This window comes from Rhinoraja longicauda, chromosome 35, assembly GCF_053455715.1.
Source record: "Rhinoraja longicauda isolate Sanriku21f chromosome 35, sRhiLon1.1, whole genome shotgun sequence".
Classification (NCBI taxonomy): Eukaryota; Metazoa; Chordata; class Chondrichthyes; order Rajiformes; family Arhynchobatidae; genus Rhinoraja; species Rhinoraja longicauda.
The window spans coordinates 15,367,166-15,384,970 of record NC_135987.1 but is presented as its reverse complement, the minus strand read 5'-3'; the positions used below and the strand labels follow the sequence as shown (position 1 = coordinate 15,384,970).

At 44.2% G+C, this 17,805-nt stretch overlaps 1 protein-coding gene across 2 annotated transcripts in view; it reads left to right on the top strand.

Annotated features, from left to right (window-relative positions):
• The window catches only part of ascc1 (activating signal cointegrator 1 complex subunit 1), a 49,645-nt gene extending 32,318 nt beyond the window's left edge, over nt 1-17,327 (top strand). For both annotated transcript variants that reach the window (XM_078428454.1, XM_078428453.1), the window contains exon 10: nt 11,618-17,327. In XM_078428454.1, coding sequence (XP_078284580.1) covers nt 11,618-11,734 — 117 coding nt within the window. In that variant the 3' untranslated portion in view covers nt 11,735-17,327. The remainder of the gene's footprint in view (nt 1-11,617) is intronic.
• Nucleotides 17,328-17,805: the final 478 nt, after the last annotated feature.

Here is a 17,805-nt window from a genome sequence, read left to right as displayed (position 1 = left end):
ATGGTGGAGCAGCGGTAGAGTTGCTGTCTTACAGCACCAGTTACCCGGGTTCGATCCTGACCACGGGTGCTGTACAGAGTTTGTACATTCTGACCTGTGTGGGTTATTACCGGGATATCCGGTTTCCTCCCACACTCCAAAGACGTACAGGTTTGTAGGTTAATTGGCCTTGGTGAAAATTGTAAATTGTCCCCTGATTGTAGGATAGTGTTAGTGTATGGGGATCACTGGTCGGCGCGGACTCAATGGGCCGAAGGGCCTGTTTTCGCGCTGTATCTCTAAACTTAACTAAATTAAAGTGGATGTAAATGAACGCCATATCTGACCATGATCATGTTGTCAGAAAATTGTCCATTTTAGCTGCACGGCAGGCTGTTGTACTTCTGAGAGATTGCCTGAAGTATTTATCTTCCAATAAGGTATTAAATATGTTGGAGCTTTTTTCAAAGAGGAAAAAAAAAATCTGATGCCCACTAAATCAGTATCAGCGGTAGGACATATTAATCATTAAAATACAAAATATGGTTTCTGGACATTTTAAATCCAAACAAACTACGCAATAAATATTCAACATATTGTACAGCAATTGTGGGGGGGGAGAAGCTGTGATAATGTGTTATGTTGACAACCTTCCGTCAGGTGTACGTGCGTGCGTGCGTGTATTGGTGCGGGCATCCTTTACTGGACATCTTCGTTTATCCCCACCCCTCCAATGCTCACACCTGCCACACCCCCCTACACATGCTAGCTACCCTCTCTCCCATCATTGGCCTAAACCACTCAAAGTCTGTAATGATATGCAATGACTGCCATATGTTCTTATATAATGATCTCTGTACATGAGTAAATTTGTTAAGGGAATGAGAAGAATGAGGGTTTTAATCTCATTCCAGACTAGAGTTGCAAGTCAGTCCGGATGAGACTTTAAACTGAGGTTCCATCTTGCTGTAAAGCACCCCGTGCAATAAGAACAGGAGAGTGTTCTGTCTGTGAGAAGAATGCCTCTATCTAAGTGCATGTGATGAAGCAAAGTCACTTACTTTGGATTGATTTCTGCTTCATCCTTCAGTTTGTTTAGTTTAGTTTAGAGATACATCGCGGAAACAGGTCCCTCGGCCACCGGGTCCACGCCGACCAGCGATCCCCACACACTAACACTATCCTACACACTCCAGGGACAATTTACAATTATCCCAAGCTAATTAACCTACAATACTGTACGTCTTCAGAGTGTGGGAGGAAACCGGAGCTGCCGGAGAAAACCCACGCAGGTCACGGGGAGAACGCACAAACTCCTTACAGACAAGCACCCGTAGTCAGGATCGAACCCATGTCTCTGGAGCTGTATGGCAGCAGCTCTACCGCTGCTTCACCGTGCCGCCCCTAACTCCCCCCTATATTTCCCTCCTACACCCCATCATCCACTAGCCGAGTGGATGAACCGCCTATTATGTATGATCTATCTTCCCTTGTCCACAAGGAATTGAATGAGAGCAGCTATAACTGGGCATTGGGACTGACCACCTGCGGTGGGAATTACAGATGTGCCATCTGGCAATTGTAAACAAGGATTCCCTTTTGAACTGCTGGTCCATGGAATCCTTGGTGATGGAAATCTTATATTACAGGTGCAATGAATCTCAGTACTTACATACTCAATATCATTTTATGTGTAGCAATAAAGTTTATGGTGCCCTGCTTAGTGCACAGGATCTCGGCACCAAACGCTAAGCAGCAATGAAAGTGCTAATGGAATCAGTGCTAAGAAGCATTGATATAGCATCATGTATAAAAAGGTGCAGCTCTGACAGCTCTGTTGTGCTGGGAAGGTGTCTCGTATCTCTGCCTCCCTGCTGCTGCACATTGCTGTGCTGGAAACAAGGCATGATTCCTGGCCCTCCACTAGTAGCCGTGCATAATGAATCCCCCTCGGCTTGGTGTGGCGAAGCTGCCGGGTGATAGCAGGCTAGCGCAAGGGGAGTGGCCACTCAGTGTGGAGATGTGGAGCCGAGGGCAGCTCGGGCACTGCCCTTTGTGCTGACCGATTATCAGGATCGTCTGGCCTCCCCATCACCGCCTCTCGCCCCTCTCAGTGCTCGGCTCCACCACCTCTCCCAGCCCCGAGGTTTCCCCACATTGGTGAACAGTCAGCGACCACCCCACTCATCGTGCCAGCTCCACATCGTAAAGCTGAGAGGGTGCAGCACTTGCCCTCACAAGCAGTCTCCCCACCACCAGTCCTGCATCATTGTTGTGTGAGTGTCCCGTTGGAGGCCAGAGAGATTCACTCGAAGTTCCTGGCATCCAGAGTCACAGCATAACAGCAAGCCTCTGTGCTCATCGGACAATATCCACCGAACCAGGCCCTTCATTCCAACACCACCCCAACCTGCAACCACCCATTTACATTAATCACACACCAAACCCATTTTATTCTTCCCACAATCTCATTATCCTCTCTAATTCTATCACTTACCTATACACTGGACTCTAGATTTTCAAAATACAGTGCAGAAACAGGCCCTTCGGCCCATTGAGTCCACACCGACCAGTGATCACTCCTTACACCAATGCTATTCTACACACCAGGGACAATTTAAATTTCACCAAAGCCAATTAGCCTACAAACCTGTATGTCTTTGGTGTGTGGGAGGAAACCTGAGGAGAAGCCCCACCCAGGGAGAACCAACAATGTCCGTGCAGACAGCATCTGGTCAGTATGGAACATGGGTCTCTGGCGCAGTAATGCAGCAACTCTACCGCTGCGCCACCGTGCCGCCTCTAGAAAGCATTTACAGCAGTAATTAACCTCCCAACCGGCCAGCTTGTCTTAGGGATGTGAGGAAACCCATGCGGTCACAGGGAAAACATGCAAACATCCCACAGACGATACCCAAGGTCAAGATCAAATCCAGGTGGCTGGAGCTATGAGGCAGCAACTCCACTAGGGTGGGGAGTGGTTCAGCAGCTTGCAGGCCCTGCAAATGTATTGATTAAAGTACAAGAGGCTGGTACCTGTGAGGGCTTGCTGGGGGATGAAGAATGCCGTGAAAAAACTCTTCTGCCGGCTGCCGCTTACTAAAGTGGCAGTAGACAGGAGGTTTTTACACACGAGAAATGTCCAGCCTAATGCAGCTCCAGCTCTCTCTCATTTGCAGGCTGATCATTGACGTCCCCCCACCCCCCCACCGCTTCCACCAGCCGTCAAAGCTGTCACTGACTTTGAATAGTTGAGCACTTCAACTCCCCCTCCCATTCCCAGTCGGACCTTTCTGTCATGGGCCTCCTCCAGTGCCATAGTGAGGCCCACCGGAAATTGGAGGAACAGCACCTCATATTTCGCCTGGGCAGCTTGCAGCCCAGTGGTATGAACATCCACTTCTCCAACTTTAGATAGATCCCCTGTCCCTCTCTTCCCCTTCCCCTTCCCAGATCTCCCTCTATCTTCCTGTCTCCACTTATATCCTTCCTTTGTCCCGCCCCCCTGACATCAGTCTGAAGAAGGGTCTCGACCCGAAACGTCACCCATTCCTTCTCTCCTGAGATGCTGCCTGACCTGCTGAGTTACTCCAGCATTTTGCGAATAAATACCTTTGTTTTGTACCAGCATCTGCAGTTATTTTCTTATACTTTTTGAATAGTTGTGCATGCCTTTGACATTCACAGACATTCACAAACATTCAGCAAAGTATGAACTCATGAAAATACCATTAAAAATTTAAGCCATTAATTTTTCAACAACCAAACGGTTCTAAAAATCATTCGCACACCCCTGAAAACGGAGACATTTACAGTAAATCAATTAAATCAGCTGAAAGTGTACGCTTATCATTCTCAGGGCAGCCATCCTTTCCTTTTGATTTCAACAAGATGATTGTATTGAGTTCCAGGATTTAGAGCCAACAGCAATGAAGGAATGGCAATTATATTCACAAGTAAGGGTAGTTGAAAGGAATCTACAGGCAGTGGCTCTCCTATGCAATTGAAGCCCTTGAAGTTGGTAAGAAATATGGGTTCAGGAGGTGCTTTTGGAATAGCCTGGCTGTATGGTTTATTTTAGAGATACAGTGAGGAAACGGGCCCTTCAGCCGAACACTAGTTCTAGGTCTATGTGATCGCACTTTTTCATCCGACAGACTAGGGGCAATTTATAGAAGTCAATTAACCTACAAACCTGCTCGTCTTTGGAATGTGGGAGGAAACCGGAACATCCGGAGAAAACCTACGCAGGTCACAGGGAGAACGTGCAAACTCCCCACAGACAGCAGCCGTAGTCAGGATCGAGCCCGGTTCTTTGGAGCTGTGAGGCAACAACTCTACCGCAGCGCCACTGATTGCGGTATATTTTGTAGATGACTCATGCTGTAGCCCTTGTACTCCAGTGGTTGAGGGAATTAATGCTTTGGTTGATGGATGGAATACCAATCAAGCAGGCAACGTTGTCCTGATGGTGTGAAACGTCTTGTTTTTATGCAGGAAGGTGTTTCATCAAACTCCCAGCTTGTGCTTTCCAGATAGTGGAATTGCTTAGTGGTGTCAGGATGTGAGTCATTCCCTACCCTATCCACTGCACCTGGCCTCCTTTTGTATTTACATTAGTAATGTGCGGGATCAGTTGAGATCAGGTCTTTGGGCACTGGGCAACAGTCAACACTGATGACCTTTAATGCACGTCTCCCAGAGTATCATCAGACTGAAAATATTTTGCCCCTTTTGTGACGTACAAGAATGCAAATGTTACTGGTTTCAAGAAACTGTTTTGCCTCCATCACAATTTTGTGAGCAAATAAGCAGATTCTCAAGCTGCTGCCGTGTCTGTACAGCACTACTCCGTCTGAAGTCTGCACTACAGCAGTCTGAAGAAGGGTTCTGGTCCTTTCCATCTGAGTTACTCCAGCACTTAGTGTCCATCTTAGGTATAACCCAGCATCTGCAGTTCCCTCCGACACTACTCCCCGTGTCTTTGCTCCCCCAGACTGAGCAGAGACACCAGTCTTTGCTGGGGTTTCATTCACCAAAGGCCTTCCTCCGTCATCTGCTCGACGATCAGTCCCAAATCCCTCCCCCTCGCTAATCACCTGCTAATCAGAACTGCTGACTCTGCTCTCTGAATTATCTGCCCCTCTCTAAGATGCCCTACTATAAATAAAACATTTATCTTCTTATAAAATGCTTGGGCACATAATTGGCCATCGAGTTTTTTCTCCCTTTGGACAGGAATTCAGGGAAACTACTTGAAATGTATCCGATCCCCTCTGTTTAATTTTCCTCCATTTGCTCCAAGATGAATGAAACTATTGCCAAGACGACGTTATGTTTGAGGTAGCCAGTCCATTAAGTACACCAGAGCCCAAATCTGATTTTCAAACCGCCTATCTCCTCCGTTTGGAGAGATGCTATAATTAGAAACACACTGAGGTCCTAGGGAGGCTAATTGCTTTTCAGAAATTTTAATCTAGTTTTGAGCTAGTGTAAAACTAATCTTCCCTTCGCTTTGATGTGAATGTGTTATGAAAGTCAGAAAAACCAGCGGGAACACCTGGATACTTTTAACATTTAGTTTTCAAGGTATGATATTTATTATTAGGTTTCATGATAATGAAATGTAATACACTCGTCTTTATAGCACATGGAACAGGATAGCATAGGAACAGGCCCTTCGGCAAGGCAAGTTTATTTATATAGCACTTTCAGCAGCAAGGCAATTCAAAGTACTTTACATAAAACATTAAAGAGCAATTAAAAGCCATTAAAGAAAATAGAAAATAAAAACAAGCTAAATACAATCAGACAGGTATAAAATGCAGTGTAGGAAATGAATAATTATTTGATGTAATATAAGGCAACGTCAAACATGTCCGTGCCAAACATGATACTAAGTGAAACAATTATCTTCTGTCTGCACATGATTTATAGTTTAGCTTTCACTGAAGCTTCAATTTAATCAAACTGAGTAACAAACAGTGGGAATGGCATTACAGAAGGGCTGCTGCCTCATGGTTCCAGCGGCCTGGGTTCAAAGATGACATCTGTCTGTGTGGAGCTTGAATGAATGAATGAATGAATTCATTCAGTCATTCATTGATGCTGTCTGTGTGGAGCATGCATGTTCTCCCTGCAACTGTGCGAGTTTCCTCTGGGCGTTCCAGTTTCCTCACAAATCGGTTGGTAGGTTAATGGGCCACAATAAATTGCGCTAGTACGTAGATGAGTGGTAAGGTCTGGGGGAAGTGACGAGAATGTGGTGAGAATAAAATAGGCTTGTGTGGGATTAGTGTAAACAGGTGCTTGATGGCGACATAGACCTGGTGGGGCAGATTTCTGTACGTTTTGACTCTATACCTTCAGCTGGAGGTCCTATACCTTCCTGGGGTCTCGTTCACAAGGGCCTCCTGCTGTTCAATGGTCGAGGCGCATATAAAAATATTTTCAACATCTGAAGGGCTGGTGTTCAAGGTCGTCCAAAAATGCAAAGCCGTTGAGAGTTCCAGTTTCCATTTATTCAGGTGGCTGGTTTTACCCTGAGCAAGCAGCCAGAAGGATGGGAGTCAGTAAGTGCCTTCAATGAGGTGCACACCTTCCAATCCAGAACTCTGATTAATACTGGTCGTTAAAGCAGTAATTGCCGGCAATGGGCTAGACAGTCGGTCTATTATTTTATTGATCATATGGAGTCGTGGGATCCATAAGACCATTATGTCTAATTCCTGGAAACTGGCTGGGAGTGGAGATAATTACTTTCTAACGTACATCTATGTAAGCAACTACTTATTTATTCTGCACTATTTTGAGGACTTTATAATTGAAGTTTGAACCAACCACAGATATGCTTAACACTGAAGGTAGAAAATACATCCACATAGCGTTTTGAAAAGGTGAGAATTTAGGATGGCCATTCTGCCCTACAAGCCTCTGCCTCCTCATTAAGACTGTGGCTTAGTGCTCCACCTCCTACATTCCCCTATGTGCCATACTTTGTTTAGTATTACAAAAGTCTATCAAAATCTGATTTAAAAATCAATAATTGATCCAACATCAATTGCTGTTTACAGAAAAGTATTCCAAATTTCCATCAATCTCAGCACGTAGCAGTGTTTCTTAAGTTCAGCACTGAAATACCCTTGTTTTTCAATGCTGAACTTGTTCAGTCTGAAGAAGGGTCTCGACCCAAAACGTCACCCATTCCTGCTCTCTTGAGATGCTGCCTGAGCCGCTGAGTTACTCCAGCATTTTGTGTCTACCTTCAATTTGAACCAGCATCTGCAGTTATTTTCCTAGTTCTCTATCCATGTCAATACCTTGCCGCCAATACCATGTGCTCTAATTTTGCACGCTAATCCCTTGTGTGGGACCTTGTCAGCTTTTTGAAAGTCCAAATACACCACATCCACTGGCTCTCCCTTATCCATTCTACTTGTTACATTCTCAAAAAATTCCAGATTAGTCAAGCATGATTTCCCCTTCATAAATCCATGCTGACTCTGACCGATCCTGTCACTGCTTTCCAAATGTGCTGCTCTAACATCTTTAGCAATCGTCCCCACTACCGATGTAAGTCTAACGGGTCTATAATTCCCCGTTTTCTCTCTCCCTCCTTTCTTAAAAAGTGGGGTTACATTGGCTACCCTCCAGGAACTGATCCAGAGTCGAGACAACATTGGAAAATGATCTTCAATTAATTCACCGGAAATTGGAGGAACAGCACCTCATATTTCGCTTGGGCAGCTTGCAGCCCAGCGGTATGAACATTGACTTCTCCAACTTTAGATAGTTCCTCAGTCCCTCTCTTCCCCTCCCCCTTCCCAGTTCTCCCTCCATCTTCCTGTCTCCACCTATATCCTTCCTTTGTCCCGCCCCCCTGACATCAGTCCGAAGAAGGGTCTCGACCCGAAACATCACCTATTCCTTCTCTCCTGAGATGCTGCCTGACCTACTGAGTTACTCCAGCATTTTATGAAATAAATCTCTTCGATTTGTACCAGCATCTGCAGTTATTTTCTTACACATCAATGAATTCACAATTTTTAGGGCCACCTCCTTGTATACTCTGGGATCAGGACCACCAGGACCTGGGGATTTATCTCCCAGCAGTTTACCAAACACCATTTCCTGACTAATGTGGATTTCCTTCAGTTCCTCCCTCCCACTAGATTTTCGGTCCCCTAGTATTTCTGGGAGATTGTTTGTGTCTTCCTTAGTGAAGATAGAGCCAAAGTACTCATTAAACTGTTCTACCATTTCTTTGTTTCCCATTATAAATTCACCTACCTCTGATTGTAAGGGACCTACATTTGACTTCACTAATCTTTTCCTTTTTACATATCTAAGGAAGCTTTTAGAGTCAGTTTTTCTATTCCCCTTTTCCTTGGATTTAACGCTATCCTTGATTTCCCTTGTTAGCCACGGTTGAGCTGCCTTCCCCGTTTTATTTTTTAGCCAAACAGGGATGAACAATTTTTGGAGTTCATCCATGCGGTTTTTAAATCTTTGCCATTGCATCTCCATCGTCAACCCTTTAAGTAGAATTTGCCCGTCTATCTTAGCCAATTCCCTAGACTCTTTGTCTGTCTGAGTGTGTCTGTCTCTGTGTGCATGTGTCTCTCTGTCACTCTATCTCTGTATCTCTCACTTTTTCTGTCTGTATCTCTATGGCATGAAGTGCACTTAATATTGTGAAATGGTCAATCAACTCATCTATTAACCTTCTCTATAGATAACCTGTTATTACTTTATGGTTACACATGACAAAAATTCACTAGCACTCATTAGATTAGCAGAAGCGTGAAGAACTATTTCTAATGAAGAAAAGCATGTATTACATCAATTAAATGGCTATGATTGAAAACAAGTTGACCTCCAAGCTGTGTGCAGAAGGCTTGCTGATGTGTCTTCTTCTGGCTTTTTACTTGCTCTCCTGTGAAGGTGGCCCCACGCTGACTTAGTGGGATGTGCAGCAATTGGCTTTGAATTTGTTCAGGCTCCACAACACCACTTTAGTCTCAAATTGACCTTGAGTTTAAATGATATTTCTTCACACAGAGAGTGGTGAGTCTGTGGAATTCTCTGCCACAGAAGGTAGTTGAGGCCAGTTCATTGGCTATATTTAAGAGGGAGTTAGATGTGGCCCTTTTTGCTAAAGGGATCAGGGGGTATGGAGAGAAGGCAGGTACAGGCTACTGAGCTGAATGATCAGCCATGATCATATTGAATGGCGGTGCAGGCTCGAAGGGCCGAATGGCCTACTCCTGCACCTATTTTCTATGTTTCTATGTTTCTATGATATCCAGTTTAAATTGCGGTTTGGGTAGAGTTCTTCTCTTTCTACTTCTGTTGTGGATGACATTAACCTGTGCTTTATTTTTAAAAAAACCCTCTGTCAGATCCAATAAACTAGAGGAATAAAGGCACAGAATTAAATTGGGAACCTTGCAGAAAGGCCACAGGAAACAAACACCTCTATTGACAGTGTAAAGGCAGAACAGTATTTTAGAATTACATTCCAGACCTTCTAATTATATCCTATTGTCCAGAAATATATCTAGTTATCTATTTAACCTCTATTTAAATATAATTGATTAATATTAAAATCTTAATACCCTTTGGGTAATCTCTATATTAGACTTCTAAATTCCGCATTTTAATTCTTATCACTTGGTATCGGAACGCTAATAGTGTTTCTATCATCAAATCTTTACTTTTCCAAAGGATCCATCCCATATAACGATGTCTGGAATTGCCAATGTTCGGTTCAAACACTTAATATGTGTCTTATTTACTGTTACATGGAAAACAGAGGATAAAAATGAGCCCTCAATCTGCCTGACCTACACTCCACATGGGGCCTCTTCCAGCACGACTTAACTTTCAGATTCTGTTTCTCTGAGTTTTAACCAAACCTTCTTTTAAATGTGTCTATACCAATCACCTCAACCATTCCCACTGACACTGAGTTTCGCTTTCCAACCACTCTTGTTAATATTCATTATTTGATTTATTAGTGTTTGAGTGCTCAGGAACGAAGGAGATTACAAAATGTGGTGGACACTGCCCAGTCCTTCACGGAGCTTTAGCTTAACAGAGTTACAGTGTCAGCTACAGCAACTAGTTGGTAAGTCTATTCAGTGAAAGAGAAATAGGACATTGGTGAGGCTGCACTTGGAGTATTGTGTTCCGTTTTGGTCACCCTGCTAGAGCCAAGGTGCCATCAAGTGGGAAAGAGTACAGGGAAGATTTACGAGGATGTTATCAGGACACCAGAGCTATTGGGAGAGGTTAGACAGACTGCGACATTATTCTTTGGAGTTAAGGAGGCTGCGGGGTGTTCTTAAAGAGGCATATTACAATCATGAGGAGCACAGAGAGGGTGAATATAGTTTTTTTCCCCAGGGTAGGGCATCCTGAGACATAGGTTTAAGATGAGAGGGGAAAGTTTTAATAAGAACTAGAGGGGCAGCTTTGTCACACAGAGGGTGGTGAGCATATGGAATGGAAGTAATTGAGGTAGGAACAATAATATCTATATACTAAAACTCTTGTTTGTTATCTTGTTTGTGACTGAACTTCAGCCAAAATGGTACATGATAGCGTGACAATTTTAGGCCCACCTTACTCACTATTGCCACTTTAGTGATAATGCAAGTAGTTTTATTGAAATCGGTGTTATATTTTTTCAGTTATTCACATTTTAAAGTTTAAAAGGAGAGGAAGGGGGAGTGGGGGAGAAGGGAGAGGGGAGGGGGGGTTGAGGAGAGAGGGGAAGGAGGGGAGGACAGGGTGCGACACCAATGCAGGAGAGCTTTGGGCCCAACGGGTCCACTTTAGTAACATTTAAAAGGCATATGGACAGGTACATGGATAGGAAACGTTTGGAGTGATTAGGCCAAAAGTGGGCAAATATGAAGAGCTTAGATGGGGCATTTTAGTCAGCGTGGATGAGTTGGACTGAAGGGCCTGTTTCTGCGCTGTATGACCTAAATACATGCCTTTATATAGCACCTTTTGATCTCAGAACAAACAAAAGCACTATACAGTTAATTAAATATTTTTGAAACGTGGTACTTTTTCAGTTTGTGAAATGTGCCAAATAATTTTCACACTTCAAATTCCCACTAGCAGCAGCTTGCTTGTGTTTTGATATTAGTTGATGGATAAATATTTGCCAGGGTTCTGGGAGTAACATTTGTGTAACTTAGAAATAGTCTCTTGGAATCTTTTGGACCCAGAGAGATCAGACAGGATCAGGGTTAAGCATCTACTCTGAAGGACGGCATACCTGATGCTGGAGTACTCCCTCAATAATGCACTCATCTACCTGCCTGGACTCCCATGCTCGGGTCTGAAGAGGAGTCCCGACCCAAAACATTACTTGTCTATTTTTGCCAGCCTGACCCGCTAAGTTACTCCAGCATTTTGTGTCCATCTTTGGTGTAAACCAACGTCTGCAGTTCCTTGTTATTAAAGTCGGGTCTCCAAGCATTGATTGCAACACTTACGTAGTTGCAGAGTTCATGTTAATCTTTCTTTCATCACCATTCCAAATTAACAGGCAGCTCCAGCAAAAGGAGAAATAACCCTCCACCTTGTCACTAAAACATTATTGTCTTCCTTTCCTTTGCAGAAATTTGAAGACTACTTTTTTGGTGAAGTGGAGCTGAACACGGTCCATATCTCCCAGAGGTTCTCAGCTGACAGTTCTGGCTTTTATTCTTCTTCAGGATCCATCAACTTTTCTTAAGAGTGGAATTGTTGAGCTCTGACTGATGAGCTATGTGCAGAATCACATTGCACCCCCATCTCCACCCAAAACACAACAGCCATAGATATGCTCTGCTCAACTTGGAAACCACCGCAGAATAGACTCGAGTGATGCTTAATAGCAAATGAACCAGTGTTTGATCCATTTAGCCCCCTTTTTCTGATGCAGTGATTGAATTGTTATGACTTCTTTGCCTTGGGTTGAGATGCTGACATTGAAAAATGGAGAACTCTTTCATGTGGCAGAATCAGAGGCTCCCAGGTCCAAGGCAACCAAGTCAGATGGTCGGTAGAGCTCCCTGTTCTTGACTTTAGCATTGTTTCTCAGCAGGATACGTCCTATCATTCCAATCTGGCAATTTTCCATCCCCCTGCCAATCATCGTGTGCTTTCTCGGGCAGATTGCCATTTTTGTGCTGACATGTGGTGCCACAGACCGCTCATATACCTTTTGTAGATGACCCATGGGGCCAGCGGGCAGAGGAGAACTCCATCGTCACTCCAGGCCCAGAAGCGACTGTTCCACCATGCCCTCTAATTGCTGTGGATGGTCTCAGTCTGTCAAACACGGGGAATATTTGGTTGCAACATGTTGCGGTAAGTTAATATTGGAGCTGAGCAGATGTGCTTTATCATGTAACAAATAAATCATCACAGACAGCCAAAGCCTGACGTGCCCATGAATTCCCTGCAGAATATAGTGTGTTTGGATATTTTTTTTCTTTCCTTGCCTTACAACAGGCACAATTGAAAATCCAGGGTAAAATGCAGGAAGCAGCCTTTAGATAAATGCAGAATAATGCAGCCCAGGAGGCACTTATCGCACCAGGCTCTGATTGCTCATTGGTGAGCTGTTAATTAATCTCATTCCTTGGCTCTTTCCCTAAATCTCTGTAAATATTTTCCCTTGAAATATTTATCTTGAATGTTACTATTGGATTTGCCCGTTAGACAATGTTCACAACAACAAGCAAAACCTATAAATGTTGCTTGTGGCTTTTATTTATTTTACGTCTTGCCTTCGGTTACTGACAGTTAGCAGTTGCTCTGTCAATTCTATCTATGATTTTAAGCACTTCTGCTCCAGGTTTTCCAGTCTCCTACCTATGTTAGGCAACTTATGAATATATAGGTAGACACAAAATGCTGGAGTAACTCAGCGGGTGAGGCAGCATCTCTGGAGAGAAGGAATGAGTGACATTTCGGATCGAGACCCTTCTTCAGACTGTCAGGGGAGGGGGCGGGATAAAGATAGCATGTAGCCAGAGAAGTAAGACTAGTGGGAGAACTGGGAAGGGTGAGGAGATGGAGAGGGAAAGCAAGGGCTATCTGAAGTTAGAGAAGTCAATGTTCATACCGCTGGGGTGCAGACTACCCAAGTGAAATATGAGGTGCTGGTCCTCCAATTTGCGCTGAGCCTCACTCTGACAATAGAGGAGAAAGGTCAGATTGGGAATGGGAGGGGGAGTTGAAGTGCTGAGCCACCGGGAGATCAGGTAGGTTAAGACGGACTGAGCGGAGGTGGTCAGCGAAACGATCGCTGAGCCTGCTCTTGGTCTCGCTGACGTAGAGAAGTTGACACCTGGAACAGCGGATACAGTAGATAAGTTGGAGGAGAACCTCTGCCTCACCTGAAAGTTTTGTGCCTTTTTGTGTAAACCAGCATCTGCCGAACCTTGTTTCTACAATCTGAAAAAAAACTACCAGTTTTTGTACATTGAGTTAGAATTTATTCACCAAGGAGAATTTGTTAAAACACCCCTTTCTAGACCAACAGGCTTAGAATTTTTTAACTGGACCATCCAATGGTAAGAAAAGAATCAATGTTTAGGGTGGCACGGTGGAGCGGTGGTAGAGTTGCTGCCTTACAGCAGAGATCTGGGTTCAATCCCGACCTTGGGTGCTGTGTTCAATCCTGACCTTGGGTGCTGTCTGTACGGAGTTTGTACATTCTCCCTGTGACCTGCGTGGGTTTTCTCTGGGTGCTCCGGTTTCCTCCCATTTTCCAAAGGCGTGTAAGTTAATTGGCTTTTGTAAATGACCCCTCGCCTGTGGGATAGAACTAGTGTGCGTGTGATCATCGGTCGGCATGGATTTGATGGGCCGGGTGGCCTGTTTTCACATTGTATTTCTAAACTAAAACTAAAATTAAAAATCCTTGTGCAATAAAATCATGAAAATGCTCAACATGTGAAATGGAATTTGTGGAGAAAGAAACAAGAGTTAAAGTCGACTTTAACAGGCTGGAATCCCCTTCTCAGAACTGATTAAAATTGGAGATACAGAGAACAGGTTTTAAGAAAATCAAGAAGCAGGGTCATGTGGGAGGAAAGTACAAAAAACAGCCTTTGTGGAAAGAGATTCAATGACAAAAGGCCTGATGCTTCAAGGCCAAAGAGAGTTGTATTGAAACAAAAGACAGTGGGTTGAGAAGCCTTAAACAGCAAGAACAAAATCATTACCAACAGCTCAATTCTAAAAAAGTGAGAACTTGCATTCTCAAGTGAAGAGTTTAATCAAAAGGTGAAATGCTGTATTATGACCTTATATTGAGTCTGATTGGAACAGTGGGTAGTCAGTGACTAAGGTGGATAGAAAATTAAAATGGTAAATGATCGGAAGCTTGGGGACAAACTGAATGGGGTAGTTCAGCAAACTAATTACCGGAGGAGGATGAGGGGCGATCTTATAGAGGTGTATAAGATCACCAGAGGAGTAAATAGGGTAAATGCACAGAATTACCCAGAGTAGGGGGAATCAAAAACCAGAGGAAGTTGGTCTAAGTTAAGGGGGGGGAAAGATTGAACAGGAACTTTTTTACACAAAGGGTGGAGTTATATGGAATGAACTGCTAGAGAAGGTAGTTGAGGCTGGTACTATCACAATGTTTAAAGAAAACATTTGGACAGGTACATGGATAAAACAGGTTTCGAGGGATATGGGCCAAATGCAGTTAGGTGGGACTAGTGTAGATGGGACATGTTGGTAGGTGTGGGCAAGTTGGACCAAAGGGCTTGAATCCACTCTGTACGATTCAATGACTACTTTCACAACGTGAGCAGTTAATGCACGAAATTAGTGCAGTTATATTGCTGTATGATGTAGAGAATAATGGAGAATACAAATGACTGACGTGGCTGCAATAAGCTGTCCTTGCTCTCTCTCTCTCTCTCTCTCTGATTCTTTGGCTACAGGGGTAACATGAGGGGGAACTTCTTTACTCAGAGGGTTGTGGCTGTATGGAATGGGCTTCCGGTGGAAGTGGTGGAGGCTGGCTCGATTTTATTATTTAAGAGTAAATCGGATAGGTATATGGATAGGAGGGGATTGGAGGGTTATGGTCTGAGTGCAGGTAGATGAGACTAGGTCAGGGAGAATGGTCGGCGTGGACTGGTAGGGCCGGACAGGCCTGTTTCCATGCTGTAGTTGTTATATGTTATATATGTTATAGATGGGTGCATCCCACAATAGCCTTGGGGGCCAGGTCTGGAGTTGCATTTCAAGTAGTTGGACTCCTGGGTACACCAAGCGAATTGCACCTCAAAAAAACTTGGTTCATTGCAAAAATGGCACAAAGGTGCTAGAGGGAGTGTGTAATAAGGAGCCAGGTGCCCATGGATATGACTGTACTGGTAATGGTTGCTCACAAACTCATCAGTGGACACTGACCTTGCATTCATTTTGCGATTATTATCCATGCTGCAATTCTTCACTGTCTTTAAATATTTTTTCCTATCTCTGGCATCCTATCGTTCACGATCACTATGCTCAACTAATTCTAATTCAATGTAAGAAAATAACTGCAGATGCTGGTACAAATCGAAGGTATTTATTCACAAAATGCTGGAGTAACTCAGCAGGTCAGGCAGCATCTCAGGAGAGAAGGAATGAAGAAGGGTCTCGACCCGAAACGTCACCCATTCCTTCTCTCCTGAGATGCTGCCTGACCTGCTGAGTTACTCCAGCATTTTGTGAATAAATTCTAATTCAATGCTCATTGCCCATAGAAATCTTGCCAGTCGACAGCCCTTATATCTGAAACCCACTCCCTCAACCCGTCCACCTCACTATGACTCCTCATTTAAGACCTTCCCTAAAATCCCATCTCTTCTTGGTGTCAGGCTCCCGAGCATGGAAGACCAAGCAGGTAGATCAGTGCACTATTAAGGGAGTATCCTAGCATCAGATATGCTATCCTTCAGAGTAGATGCTTAACCCTGATCCTATCTGTTCACTGAGGATGCAAAAGATTCCAAGAGACTATTTCAAAGTACACAAATGTTACTCCCAGAACCCTGGCAAATATTCATCCGTCAACTAATGTCAAAACACAAGCAAGCTGCTGCTAGTGGGAATTTGAAGTGTGAAAATTATTTGACACATTTGGCGAGCCGAAACATCACCTTATTCATGTTCTCCAGGGATGTTGTCTGACCCGCTGAGGTACTCCAGCACGTTGTGTCCTTTTGTGCATTTAACCTGCATCTGTGGTACCTTCGGAGACTTTAGGAGAGCTCCCCCTCCCCTCCCCCCACTCACCATCAATAACACCACAGTCACATCTGTGGAGTCATTTAAGTTCCTTGGAACCATCATCTCCAGGGCCATTAAATGGGCGGCCACCATTGACTCCACAGTCAAAAAGGCCCAACAGAGGATGTACTTCCTGAGGCTGCTGAGAAAACACAATCTGCCACAGGCAATGATGATCCAGTTCTATACTGCTATTGTGGAATCTGTCCTCACCTTCTCCATCATGGTCTGGTTTGGCTCAGCCACCAAGCACGACATCCGGAGGCTGCAGCGCATCGTTCGCACAGCCGAGAAGGTTGTTGGCTGCAACCTTCCCCCCCCATTGACGAACTGTACACTGCAAGGGCCAGGAAGCGAGCGGGTAAGATCATCTCTGACCCCTCTCACCCTGGCCACAAACTCTTTGAAGCGTTTCCCTCTGGAAGGCAACTCCGGACTGTCAAAGCAGCCACAGCCAGACATAAAAACAACTTTTTTCCCCTACTCAACAATCAAACATCTGTAGCCTCCTTTTGCTCTGGTATTTTATTTCAATAGACAATAGACAATAGGTGCAGGAGGAGGCCATTCGGCCCTTCGAGCCAGCACCGCCATTCAATGTGACCATGGTTGATCATTCTCAATCAGTACCCCGTTCCTGCCTTCTCCCCATACCCCCTGACTCCGCTATCCTTAAGAGCTCTATCTAGCTCTCTCTTGAATGCATTCAGAGAATTGGCCTCCACTGCCTTCTGAGGCAGAGAATTCCACAAATTCACAACTCTCTGACTGAAAAAGGTTTTTCCTCATCTCAGTTCTAAATGGCCTACCCCTTATTCTTAAACTGTGGCCCCTTGTTCTGGACTCCCCCAGCATTGGGAACATGTTTCCTGCCTCTAACGTGTCCAACCCCTTAATAATCTTTTATGTTTCATTCTTCACATGTTTAAACTATAATGTTTTATTCTTAATGTTTTATGTTTTATTCTTAATTGTTTACTGTCTGTTGTGATGTTACTTGCGAGCAAAGCACCAAGGCAAATTCCTTGTATGTATACATACTTGACTAATAAAATTTATTCAATTCAATTCAATTTGTTTCTACTTTGTTTTGGTAGTGTTCCTCGGGAGTGTCTTGGGAGGCACAATTCTGTGGAAGCTGCTGTACAAATCAGTTTGATGTTGTTTTTTTGGGGATTGAGGCAATTATGAGGGCCAGAGGCCAAGTTGGGAATTGCAACTGCATGGGTCATTCTGGCCTGTGGCATTCTTTATCTTGAAAGCTCCAGTGGCTAATTGCTTGGCTACAACGTGTGCCTTCATGATGCATTTAGATTGCAAACTTCAACTAAGAGTTGGCTCTGCAATTGAGTGTCTGGTGCCTGGTGCTGTGAAACCACAAAGAACTACAGGTGCTGGTGAATGCACAAAAGAACAGAAAGTGCTGGAGTACCTCAATGGGTCAGGCAGCATCCCTGGAGAACATGAGTAAGGTGGCGTCTCGTCCAAAGCCTGACACTTTTCAATTTAGAGATGGGA